This window comes from Vigna radiata, unplaced genomic scaffold (assembly GCF_000741045.1).
Source record: "Vigna radiata var. radiata cultivar VC1973A unplaced genomic scaffold, Vradiata_ver6 scaffold_528, whole genome shotgun sequence".
In the NCBI taxonomy this organism is placed as follows: Eukaryota; Viridiplantae; Streptophyta; class Magnoliopsida; order Fabales; family Fabaceae; genus Vigna; species Vigna radiata.
Genome location: NW_014544141.1, coordinates 1 through 12,004, shown reverse-complemented (window position 1 = coordinate 12,004; position 12,004 = coordinate 1). Strand labels below are relative to the sequence as shown.

Genomic DNA, 12,004 nt, shown 5'->3' with positions numbered 1-12,004 from the left:
GGTTGTTCTGTGGAAAACTCTAACTGAATTTTATTTGTTTGTTTAGCTGTGATGATTTTATAATGGTAGGTGTTTAGGGTTTATGATAGGAAACTGTTTGTATATGAGAGGAGAGGGAAGCGTCAGTAGTTAGTTGTCAGCTTAACTGTTTTGATAATTAGGATTTGGGTGGTTACGAGTTTGTATAAATAGGAAGAGTAATAGAAGGAACTTTACTTTTGTTCATTCTTGTATCTTGAGCAGACTGATTAGTCTGATTGGGGGGAGATTAGGCTTTCTCTTTCCTACATTATTGTATTCTTTCTTGTTACTAATAAATAGAGGAGGTTTATCATTGCTTGTGGGTGGTTTTGTGTGTGTAAAAGTGTGGAAAGACTATAGGTTTGTTTACCAGAAACCTATCATTTGGTCCGACCTGCTGGATCCAAACGAACTGGGAACGACGCGAGAATGGAGAATGCGACGGAGGCAAGACTTGAAGCAATTGAGATCACGATGGAGGGTATGAAGGCTGAATTGCGGCGGTACGAAGGGATCTCCAACAAACGACGCGAGAATGGAGAATGCAACAGGATTACCGCTAGTACGATCACCATAACGACCGATCAACTCTCTTTTTAACTTGGTCCACGACAACCCCACTTCTGCTTCTTGTAGAAGATTAAACCAATGAATGGTTGCCCCTTCCATACTTAGTTTTGGCAATCGGACCTTCACCGCTTCTGTAGAGTCGTGCACTTCAAAATATGTCTCTGCCCTGGTAATCCATCCCTCAGGGTCAATACCATCAAATGATTGCAATTCCACCTTCTTTGCTGCCATCCTATACTCTGCCCCTGAATCCATATCTGAAAATGGAGATTCTCGACGCTCTCCCGCTTGCTCGTTACGCAACTTAGTCAGCTCTTCCAACATTAGTTTGCGAAATTCCCCCAACGTCTCGCGTACTGACACTTCTGTTGCTAACAATCTTTCCTCCAATGCGTCGAGTCAGTCAGACATTTTGGGTGGCATGGACAAAATTGCTAGCTCTTCTCGGAGATCCGACAGGTCAGACCAATGATAGAAACCCAACAATAAGACTGAATATCACAAGTATATTATTGAAGTATTATGTAGCAAAAAAGTTATGGAGCTGAAAGCTGTACAATCAGCAGTCAAAACTAGAGTGCTCTCACTCCTAACCAGAGGATGACTCTCCTCCTAACCAACTCACAATCTCCTCCCTATCCCTTCACACTCACCATTCTCTGTCCTATAACAGAATTCCCCTTCCCTGGATTCCTGACACGTCATTCCCCTCTCTAACTAACTTCTCTTTCTTTTCCTAACCCCATTTTCTTTCTTCTCACGTAAACATTCCATATTTTGGGCTTTGCTCCCTCTATAATTGTTTCATGTTGATTAACTAGCCCATCCTTATTAGGAGTCCTATCAAACTATCATTCCATTCGTTTATAAGCAAGTAATCTTAATAATTTTTAGGTGTTCAATTTTTTTGTTATAAAAACTGCTCTAATTTTCAGATTTGTGTATTAGGGTAGGGCAGTCTCACTAATGTTATTTTCTAGAAAACCTCGTGTAGGTATCAATATGCAAATTCAATTATGACCAGTTTGTTTGAAGCTGCATTCATTCCTACTTTTCTCTCATTATACATTAGTTATTTAATGATAATTATGGAAAAATATAATCTCAGACAAACTTAATGCTACATTAGCAAACTTTTTTAGTAAGGGTTTGATTAAGGTATCAAACCATATATATAAGGATGGAGGGAGTATCGTTCTATATTTGGATTCCCTTACATTCCTGATGCATTGATCAGTGTCAATATTCCTGCCATTCCTCTTTAATTCTTGTCCGTCTGTTGGATTTTATACCAAACATACCATGTCAATTTGGAGTGGCATGAATCTAAATTAGTAACTACTATGAAATACTTAAATACAATACTAATTTTTTGTTACATTTTTGGTATGTGATATCTTTCTCAATACCTTTTTCCCATTTTCCTACTCTATTAAAATTAAATTATTCTCATGGGAGTTTCTAGTACTGAAATCCAACATTCATTATGACAGCTGGAATGTTGAGAAGGGCGAGGTCGTTTTAAATGATTCTGTTGATATATCAATAACAGTTGCCACGGATAAGGTAATTGACGGTTTTTAATGTTCAATGTGATAGTATAATTATATGAATTACTCGAATCTTGTGTTTATTTGTTATTATTTCTCTTTATCATTATTTGTAATTTGAGCTTCACTCATATTCTCTTTATTATAAAAACAGTATCCTAATCCTATGTGTATTTTCTACCGGGAGATTATCCCTATACCTATTTTTCACTATACTGAGCAATTCATAGTCATATTCTTATGTGTCCCTTTATACTATGTCTGTGTAGGAGGTACATGATGGAATGGACTGGAAGGAAAAGTTGTTCCAATATTTGTTTTTTTTTTTCAAAATAAGAACTGAAAATTTAAGAATGGATTATGTTCCATTCTATCGTTTATTTTCAAATTTTTCTCTTCCAATTTAGGGCGCTCTTAATGGAACAAAGCTTTTAGATCATAAAATGGCTGTTTTATATTTATAAATTAATGTCTTAAGGATAATATGGGAATTAAAAGTTACAACTTGTTTCATTCTATCTTTTTTTGGATCAATGAAACAAAATTTCATTATACAATATACAAATAATGAAATGACATTTTTATTCTTGTCCATTTCATTTCATTCTCTACCTCCAATCCAGACATACTGATAGCAGCAGATCTTCATATAATTATTTCTATTCTTTGGATCCCATATTTTTCTCGTTTGGTAAAAGACAAACCAAAATATATTTTATATACTTCATAGTTTTCACTGTGGCAATGAAAAATGAAACCATCAGAATGAAGTAAATTTAAGGTTCAGCAAGCCTAAATTTCTGAACATACATTTTATGAGAACATGCTATGTTGAAAGAGTTTTCGGATAGCTTGGTTTATTAGTCTGAATATTCAGACTTAAGGGAAGGACTGGAAGGACTGTAGTGTTGAGAGAATTTGTTTTTTTGCTTATATATGTATATATATTATCATTTGTTGCAGGCCTGCATTATTGCGGTTGGGAGAGGCATCAAAGTTGTGGAACCAGTACTTCGAGATGATGGTATAAATTTTAGGATTGTTTTGTCTGTGCCCCTAAATGCTAAAATTTTAAGGATATGTCTATAAATTTTAAGCATAAACGCCAACATTTTTCATTTTGCAGGCGCGTGAATTTCTCTCTAATTTGGGTGACATTAGGCAGACGCATATTTTTGCGAAGATTGAAAACATTGAAGTACGAAACTTCAAAATCTTTTGAATAGTTGACTCTCCTCTTTTGACAGAAAAATGCTATGCTGTATAGTTCTTAATTGTGATTCTAAAATGCATCTTTCTTCCGTGAAATTATAACAGTGACTGACAAATTTTGATGGGATATTGAAAGAAGCAAATGGCATCATCCTTGCCCGTGGAAATTTAGGGATAGAACTCCCACATGAGAAGGTCAGTGTTTACTTATGGAAAGAAAAATCCAATGCTGTTATATATGAGATATTTCCATTTTTGTGTGGTAGTATTTTGATCATGAAGGAAGATCTGTATGTACTTGTGATTTTTACAGCATTCCTTGCTCTCTCCAGACTAAAACTATGCTAATTTTTCATATTAATGTTTGGATCTGACAGGTTTTCTTATTCCAAAAAGCTGCTATTTACAAGTGTAACATGGCTGGAAAGGCAGTTGTTGTGACATGTGTTGTGGACTCTATGGCTGATAATCTAAGACCTACTCGTGCTGAAGCAGCCGATGTTGCCAATGCAGTGTTAGATGGTAAATTCGTTTTGTCATAAGTGATGAATCCTGCTTCATTTTTCTATAAAGATTGCAATAGAAAATTATACGAACTCCTGCGTTTAGTACTTTTGCATGTTTCTGTCTTAATCAATATTCCTTTAGTTTAAGATGTTCATCACATTATGTACAAGTAGCCTCGCCCCTTTCGTGTCTAATTTTGTTTTCCATTATACTTCTATTCATTGTTGTATCTTAAACAGACTGATTAGTCTGATTGGGGGAGATTAGGCTTTCACTTTCCTATATTCTTGTGTTCTTTCTTGTTGCTAATAAACAGAGGAGGTTATTCATTGCTTATGGGTGGTTCTGTGTGTGTAAAAGTGTGGAAAGACTATAGGTTTCTTTACCAGAAACCTATCATTTGATCCGACTTGTTGGATCGAAAAAAATGGGAACGACGTGAGAATGGAGAATGCGACGGAGGCAAGACTTGAAGCAATTGAGATAACGATGGAGAGTATGAAGGCTGAATCGCGGCGGTACGAAGGGATCTCCAACAAATAATGAAGATATTGGGAATGCAAGGCCATCAAGGTCCATAGACGGAGGGGAGCTTGAAGGATAGTTCTATCAATGATAATCAACACAGAGGACCGAAGGTGATCAGGGGTGGCGGAAACAGCAAAAAGAGTGGAGAACAGAAAGCATGAAGGAAGAGGGTAGAGTTACCTACCTTCGAAGGAGAGGAGCCACTCAGTTGGCTCAACCGGGTAGAAAGATTGTTTGATATACAGAAGGTGACGGACGATGAAGAAAAGTTGGAGCTTGCATATGTGAGCATGGAGGGAAGTGCTGCGTACTGGTTTACGTTTTGGAAAGAGAAAATCCGAAACCGATCGTGGGACGGATTGAAGACGACCATGATCAGTCGCTTCGGAGGGGGATTTAGGGGAACGATGTTTGAACGACGGGCCACTCTACGTCAAGAAGGAACAATGGATTTGTTCACAGTTTTGAAGTCTTGATGGGGCAAACGAAGGGAATACCTGAGGAGTAGGTGCTGGGATACTTCTTGGCCGGATTTCGGGAAGACGTGAAGGGTCAGGTGCGAATTCAGAATCCTTCGGAGTTAATGGAGGCGATGAGGATAGCGCAGGATGTGGAAGACACGATGATGCGAGTTCAAGGATGTCAACTCAGGATGAACACTGCCTATCACCCTGAAACGGATGGGCAAATAGAAGTGGTAAATCGAATAGTTGAAGGGTATCTACGCTGTTTCTGTTCGGAACAACCCAAAAATTGGTATATAGTATTGCCATGGGCAGAGTACTGGTATAATACCAATTAGCAGGGGTGGGCTAGATGTACACCTTTTGAGACCGTGTATGGCAGAGCTCCTCCATCTTTTAGCAGATTCATCCCTGGGGAAACACTTGTTGAGGCTGTTACCCAAGACTTGATGACACGTGATGAGGCCCTTAAACATCTGAAACATCATTTGAATTGGGCCTAAGATTTAATGGTTTAGCAGGCTAACAAGAAGAGGAGAGAGGCGGATATCAAGGTGAATGATTGGGTTTATTTGAAGATCAGACCTCATCGACAATCTTCGATGCCCGTGAGGCTGCACCCAAAGCTCTCAGCTCGCTATTTTGGTCCTTTCCAGGTGTTACAGCAAGTGGGAAATGCGGCTTTTAGACTAAAGCTACCCGAAACAGCAAGAATTGACACGGTTTTTCATGTGTCCCAATTAAAAAAAGCAGTGGGAGATAAGACGGTGGAAAAGGGGCTGCCAGAGGAGCTGCAGGCAGAGTGACCCAATTTTTGGCCCATTAAAGTCTTGGACAAGAGACAAGTTCAGCAAGGAGAGGAGGCTTTGCACGTGGAATGGCAAGCAGGGGGTAAGGAGGGTGGTACATGGGAAGATGAAGCCTCCATGTAGGATCAATATCCCGAATTCAACCTTGGGGACAAGGTTGTCGTAGGAGGGGGGGGTAATGATAGGAAACTGTTAGTATATGAGAGGAGAGGGAAGCGTCAGTAGTTAGTTGTCAACTTAACTGTTTTGACAGTTAGGATTTGTTCATTTTTGTATCTTGAACAGACTGATTAGTTTGATTGGGGGAGATTAGGCTCTCACTTTCCTACATTCTTGTATTCTTTCTTGTTACTAATAAACAAAGGAGGTTATTCATTGCTTGTGGGTGGTTTTGTGTGTGTAAAAGTGTGGAAAGACTAAGTTTAGGAGAAGCATTATTGTATTTCTTGTGGACATGACTATTGAGTCATTTTATTATTAATTAGTTCTATATGTCAATCACTTTTGACAGAAATAAGCTTTCTCAGTTCTGTATTATAGTTCTTTCAACATTTAAGCATGTTAGTATTATCATTAATCAATAGAGTGATGTTAAGTTAACACATTGATATGTAGCTACAAAATAAACCAAGCTATATCGTCCTTTTTTTGCTTTTCTTCTGGTGAGAGGCAAAAACATTTCAACTGCAATGCAATACATTACTGAAGCTTTTAATGAGTTTTATAATTTTTGTATGATTGCATGCTTGAGTTTTAGATTTGCAGTAGTGTTAGGTTCCTAAGTCTTAACCNGATCATTCTCACTCACAACAGTATGAACAACACAAAAAAATGNATGAAAGAATGAAAGAAATATATTATTCATAATGAATGTATCTGTACATGAATTGGGAGCATAACCTCTCCTTAACAAGGNTCACTGAACCTGTTCTTTATAACAATGAAAACAACGACCCNTCCCTCTGTTGAAACAGGGATTATTTATACCCACTCTGCTGCCCTTCTTTTCTTGTTGGCTTGTTTAACCATCAACTCTTGCGCTCATTGGAGATGAAACTTCAATTGCTTCAAAGCCTCATCCCGTGTTTGCAACTCCTGTGCGACTGCCTCTACCACCGTCTCCCCGGGAATAAACCGGTGTAGTGATGGAGGTTGCCGTCCATAAACCACCTTAAAAGGAGTACTTTTCACAGCTCCTTGAAAACTGGTGTTATACCAGTATTCCGCGCAGGGTAACATCCCACTCCACCCTTTTGGCTGCTTCGAACAAAAGCAACGAAAATATCCCTCCAAAATTCTATTTAATACCTCCGTCTGGCCGCCCGTTTTAGGATGGTAAGCAATGCTCATTTGCAACTGAGTTCCTTGCCTGTTGAATAGTTCTTTCCAGAAAATACTCAAGAATAAAGGGTCACAGTCATTCACCACCGAGGCTGGTATTTCGTGTAATCGAACCACCTCCATGATGAACACATCAGCGATCGTTGGCACACCAAGTAGCGCACCACGTACTCAGTCACCGCTTTCTTCATCCCCACCACAGTCCTATAAGTTCTGTAAATTCCCGAATGCCCCCCAGTTTGTGTAAGGTGGAACTCGGCCAACAATTTTGGGATCCATGCCGACTTGGCAGATATCACGAGTGTCCCCTTGTAATGCAGCCTTTCATGTTCTAGAGTAAAAGGGGTTGTGAGTCGGGATTCTTCCGGATCTGATAGGTTCTTTTATCAAGAACCTATGGAAAATTCACTCCACACCCTAAAAAAATGACACAGAAACTGTAATGCCTCTTTTATTTACTTTCAATCTAAGAAAAGAATGCAGAGAGCTTAACCTCTCCCTCTCAGAACAATAAGTCCTGACAACAATTCTGTAAAACCCAAAGTATTTCTAATAATCTACTCATAACTATTTATACAGGTTTAATAGCTTCTCCCTGCTCCCCCTAACTGCCAAGGCAGTTAGACCAACTAACTAAAGTCTCTTCGTTCTCTCATAGACTAATAAGGGTCTAACATGATCTCTTCCATTATTTTTCACAGATGTTCATCCTTCTCGACCTCCTTAATTACTTCCTCGAAAATTTGCCAATACAGTTTGGATAACACCCTCAACTCCTTCTCTTCCTCCCCCGTGTCCTCCGTCCTCCGTGACAGGGCATCTGCGACCTTGTTAGAACTCCCAGTCTTATATATGGTTTCAAAATCATAACCCAACAGTTTGGCAAGCCAATTCTATTGATTTTGGGTGGTAATTCGTTGTTCCAGCAAGTACCGCAAACTTCTTTGATCTTAATGCACCATAAACCGTTGTCCAAGTAAGGTCGGCAATGTTGTATGGCCATCGCCAAGGCCATAAGCTCTTTTTCATAAATCGACTTATTCAATGATCCTACAGATAAAGCTTTGCTAAAGTATGCTATGGGCATCCTGTCTTGTGTCAACACCGCACCAACTCCCCCCCCCCCTCAAGCATCAAATTCTATATGGAATTGTTTCTCAAATTCGGGTAATACCAACACAGGTGTTGTGGTCACCGCCTCTTTTAATTGCCTCTTCCGCCTTCTCATTCCACTTATACTCCCCTTTCTTCAATAATTCAGTCAATGGTTTTGCCACTTTTTCTTAATCTTTGACGAAACGACAATAATACTCTGTCAACCCAAGGAATCCCACTTAACTCTTTCACATTCCTTGGTCTTTCCCATTCAACTACCGCCTTGACTTTCCCGGGTCCATTTCCACCCCCTATCCGAAATCAAATGACCTAAATAAGCAATCTGGACTCATCCAAATTCGCTCTTCTGATTAACGACCCAACAGTCCTCCTCTAACCTCTTCAACACCATCCCTTCATGTTTAATGTGTTCGGCCCAGGTCAGGCTATAAACCAGAATGTCATCGCGCTTTGGATGGTTGCAGAGGCATTAGTCTAGCCATATGGCATGCCCATAAATTCATAATGCCCCAATTTGGTGCAGAAAGCCGTCTTTGGTATATCTCTCTCCCCATTCTTATTTGATGATACCCGTTCTTGAGATCAATCTTAGAAAATAACCTTCCATAATCACATCCACTCCTCCTAATTCAAACATGTGCAAATTGGTCGTGATCTCCACCTCTCCTATGCGTATGTGTACCCTTTCATAGCATCCACGAGCCTCCTTTTTCCACCCATCCCCCAGACTAACCATGTAAGGTTTAGTATCCGTTGTTTCCAATCCTAGTGCCTCAACCAATTCTTTATTTTCGCCACTGTCAATCAGAATGATCATTCAAGTATCAAAATTGAAAGAAAATTGCACCCAAATGTTCCATGATATCAAGCCAAATTAAAAGTAACAAAGGTTACAATTCAAAGAAGCCAAGTGTGGCTGGTGTATCACAAAATGTTGGTCCAAAATGATGAAAATTTGCTGCTGAAAACTGGTTGCTGAAACAGTTCTGTACATTCAAGGGAGGTGCTCTCAAAGTCCCAACTTTTGCTTGCTTTAACAATGCTTCCACTCCTTTGTATGTTACCCCTTTTGGAGAAGCAACCTGGTTCCTAGATCTCGACCAAAACGTCATAGCATCCTGCCACACACCAAACCAGTCACAGACAAAAAATCTGCACTGCACCATAATTTAAATCCGCATACCAGGTTTGGTGGCACAAATTGGAGGTCAAACAAGGTGATTTCAAGTAGTTTTAATCTTTGAAGCAATGGAGGGACACAAAAGGAACCTAGGAGAGGCACTAGATCAGATTAAACACGCAAGAAAAAGCAAAATCGAAGAGCCAAAAGTAGTGCAGTAAACTGTTTGATAATTTTGCAAACAAAGTCCCCAATGAGCTGCGGATTTAGTGATTTTTGGGTTTTGGGGTTCAAAACTGGATTGCATTGTTTTCTTTTGCTTTTTATGATTGGATTATACTTCTTAGATCATATAATTCCATATGGAAACATGTAACAGCACTAAAAGTGAAAACTGCACCAGAAAAATGGCTTTAAAAGTGTGCTTTCAGACCCAAAAATGAGTTATAGTGTTTGGAAAGGTTATTTGATGGTCCAAGCAAGTTTATATCATCAACTTGAAGGTGTACAAACACTCAAACAGCAAAGGAATACACTGCAGCAAAAATTCACCAGTTGACTTCCAAATTTAGGCAAAATTTGATGGTTTAGGAAGTGATTCTGCACATTGACTTAAAATTGACCAAATGAACAGTGCATACATGTTTTAAATGATAAAATACAACTGCACAAATGTTCACAATGCACTGAAATGGACAGATTTGACAGAACACCTCTGCTGTAGCCAATTATGCAGCAATTTCACTTAAAAGTTGCACCAAAACAAGGCTGGAATGGTGATTTGGTGTAGTTGTGCAATTTTGACCAAAAGAACAGTAGAAACAGGTTTCAAATCACCAAATATATGTGCACAAACGGTCCAGAAACATAGAGACACACAGATTCAACAATTGACAATAGCAGTTGCTTAAAAATGCTCCAAATTAAGGCAAACTGCAGCATTATTTGAAATTTGTATAGAATCAAAGCTGGATGGCTCCAAAATCATGTATAGAAAGTCCTAATTGACTAGAACTAGCTGTAGAATATGAGCTAGCAGACTTGCAGAACCTAAGACACAATCAAGAACAACAATCACGGTGAAAAAGATTGATCAAAACAGTGACAGCACTTTATTTCATGATTTAACGCAACTCATATATGCTTTTTGTATTTGATTGATTAAAACAAGTTGCCACCACTTGAGACATGTGTAATAACACCAGATGAACTTGTCTTAAGGTTTAGAAACAATAAATCTGCATAGAAACAGATTATAGATATTAAACCAGAATTTGATATTGCACCAGATTTGAAAGTGATGTACAGACCGTGTAAAACAGAATAAATATTTAGATGCATTAGCTTATATGTTCAAGACGATACATTGTCTTATTGCCTCTTATGGATTAAAAAAACAAAAATTAAAGGCTGGAACAGAATCAACACATCACGACAGAAATAACACTTCACATTTGCCCTTTTTCTTCATCTTTGTTATTATGATTGTTATGAGTTGCTGTCGACTGTGATGATTACTATATTTTTGTTTTCATTATTTTTAGTGCTTTTAATGTTGAACCAACTTTGCTGTTGATGGAAATAGAAGTTTTTATCATGCTCCTTTTTCAATTTTTAGGTTCATGGTTAACTTTGATCAGGAATTGCTATTTTTTCAATTTTGTTTGACACATTGTATTCTTTTGTCTTGCATATATTAAAATTACAACTTTGTTTGGTGGAACATATCTTTAAAAAATAGAGATCTTTATGTCTAATTATGAGTAATTAATGATTGTTATTTTGCTAAAGCTGTCAAGCGTTCAAGCGTTTTTAATTACTTCTTTCAATGCTTAAATATGTGTTCAGACACCATTCATCCAATTTTTAGTACCTTTTTCAACTTCAATGCTCAATTATTCTAAACCGATTTTTCTTTGAAAAACAGATTACAATCTTAGTTTTTGATTTATGTATTTTGTCCGGTCTTGCATGATTCAATTTTTATCCCAACATTTAATCACTTTTTTTTGCTTCCCTATGGATGTTTGCTTGTCTTTGTTTTGCTCGATTCCTTATTTTGATAGTTTAATTTTAATTGAAATTAACTATTTTAAAAGGTCTAGACTCGAATAGTTCTGTATGATATGGTACCTCGTTTACAGTTGTGACAGGTTTGTGAACTATAATGATTGTCATTGTTAAAGTTGTGAAGCGTTTTTAATTACTTAAATATGTGTTGAGACACCTCTTTTTATGGTAATTTCGTAGGAATTTATCTCCAAGAACAAGTTGCTTATCACTGATACTCCTTCTGGCGAGAGTGGCTGCCACGATCTTGATCACTGGTACTCCTTTACATGACAGGGGATGTGAGTGGTCTTGTTGTCACGATCATCTGAGATTCATCCATTGTCGTTTTGATTCGTTTTACTGGTACTCTTCCTCACGTGAGTGGTGTTGTTGTCACGATCCTTATCACTTGTACTCCTCTACATGATAGGGGATATGAGTGGTCTTGTTGCCATGATCATATGAGATTCATCCATTGTCGTTTTGATTCGTTTTAATCCTTAGGGGTTTAGGGTTTAGGGTTGAGGGTTTAGGGTTGAGGGTTTAGGGTCTAGGGTTGAGGGTCTAGGGTTGAGGGTCTAGGGTCTAGGGTCTAGGGTCTAGGGTCTAGGGTCTAGGGTCTAGGGTCTAGGGTCTAGGGTCTAGGGTCTAGGGTCTAGGGTCTAGGGTTTAGGGTTTTAGGGTTTAGGGTTTAGGGTTTAGGGTTTAGGGTTT

At 38.4% G+C, this 12,004-nt stretch overlaps 1 protein-coding gene across 1 annotated transcript; it reads left to right on the top strand.

Annotated features, from left to right (window-relative positions):
• Positions 1-1,012: 1,012 nt before the first annotated feature.
• Positions 1,013-11,784, top strand: LOC106755403 (pyruvate kinase 2, cytosolic-like). Its single transcript, XM_014637556.2, has 7 exons — positions 1,013-1,050; positions 2,085-2,157; positions 2,411-2,413; positions 3,105-3,165; positions 3,460-3,548; positions 3,731-3,875; positions 11,489-11,784. The coding sequence occupies exons 1-7, from the start codon at positions 1,013-1,015 to the stop codon at positions 11,521-11,523; spliced, it is 444 nt and encodes a 147-aa protein (XP_014493042.1). The 3' UTR covers positions 11,524-11,784.
• Positions 11,785-12,004: the final 220 nt, after the last annotated feature.

What these genes read in the sequence shown, in the direction of transcription:
- LOC106755403 (XM_014637556.2), top strand. Translation starts at nt 1,013, where the DNA reads ATGGACAAAATTGCTAGCTCTTCTCGGAGATCCGACAG. An exon ending in TCTTCTCGGAGATCCGACAG is followed by an intron (nt 1,051 to 2,084) that starts GTCAGACCAATG and finishes TCATTATGACAG; the next exon opens with CTGGAATGTTGAGAAGGGCG. An exon ending in TGCCAATGCAGTGTTAGATG is followed by an intron (nt 3,876 to 11,488) that starts GTAAATTCGTTT and finishes GTAATTTCGTAG; the next exon opens with GAATTTATCTCCAAGAACAA.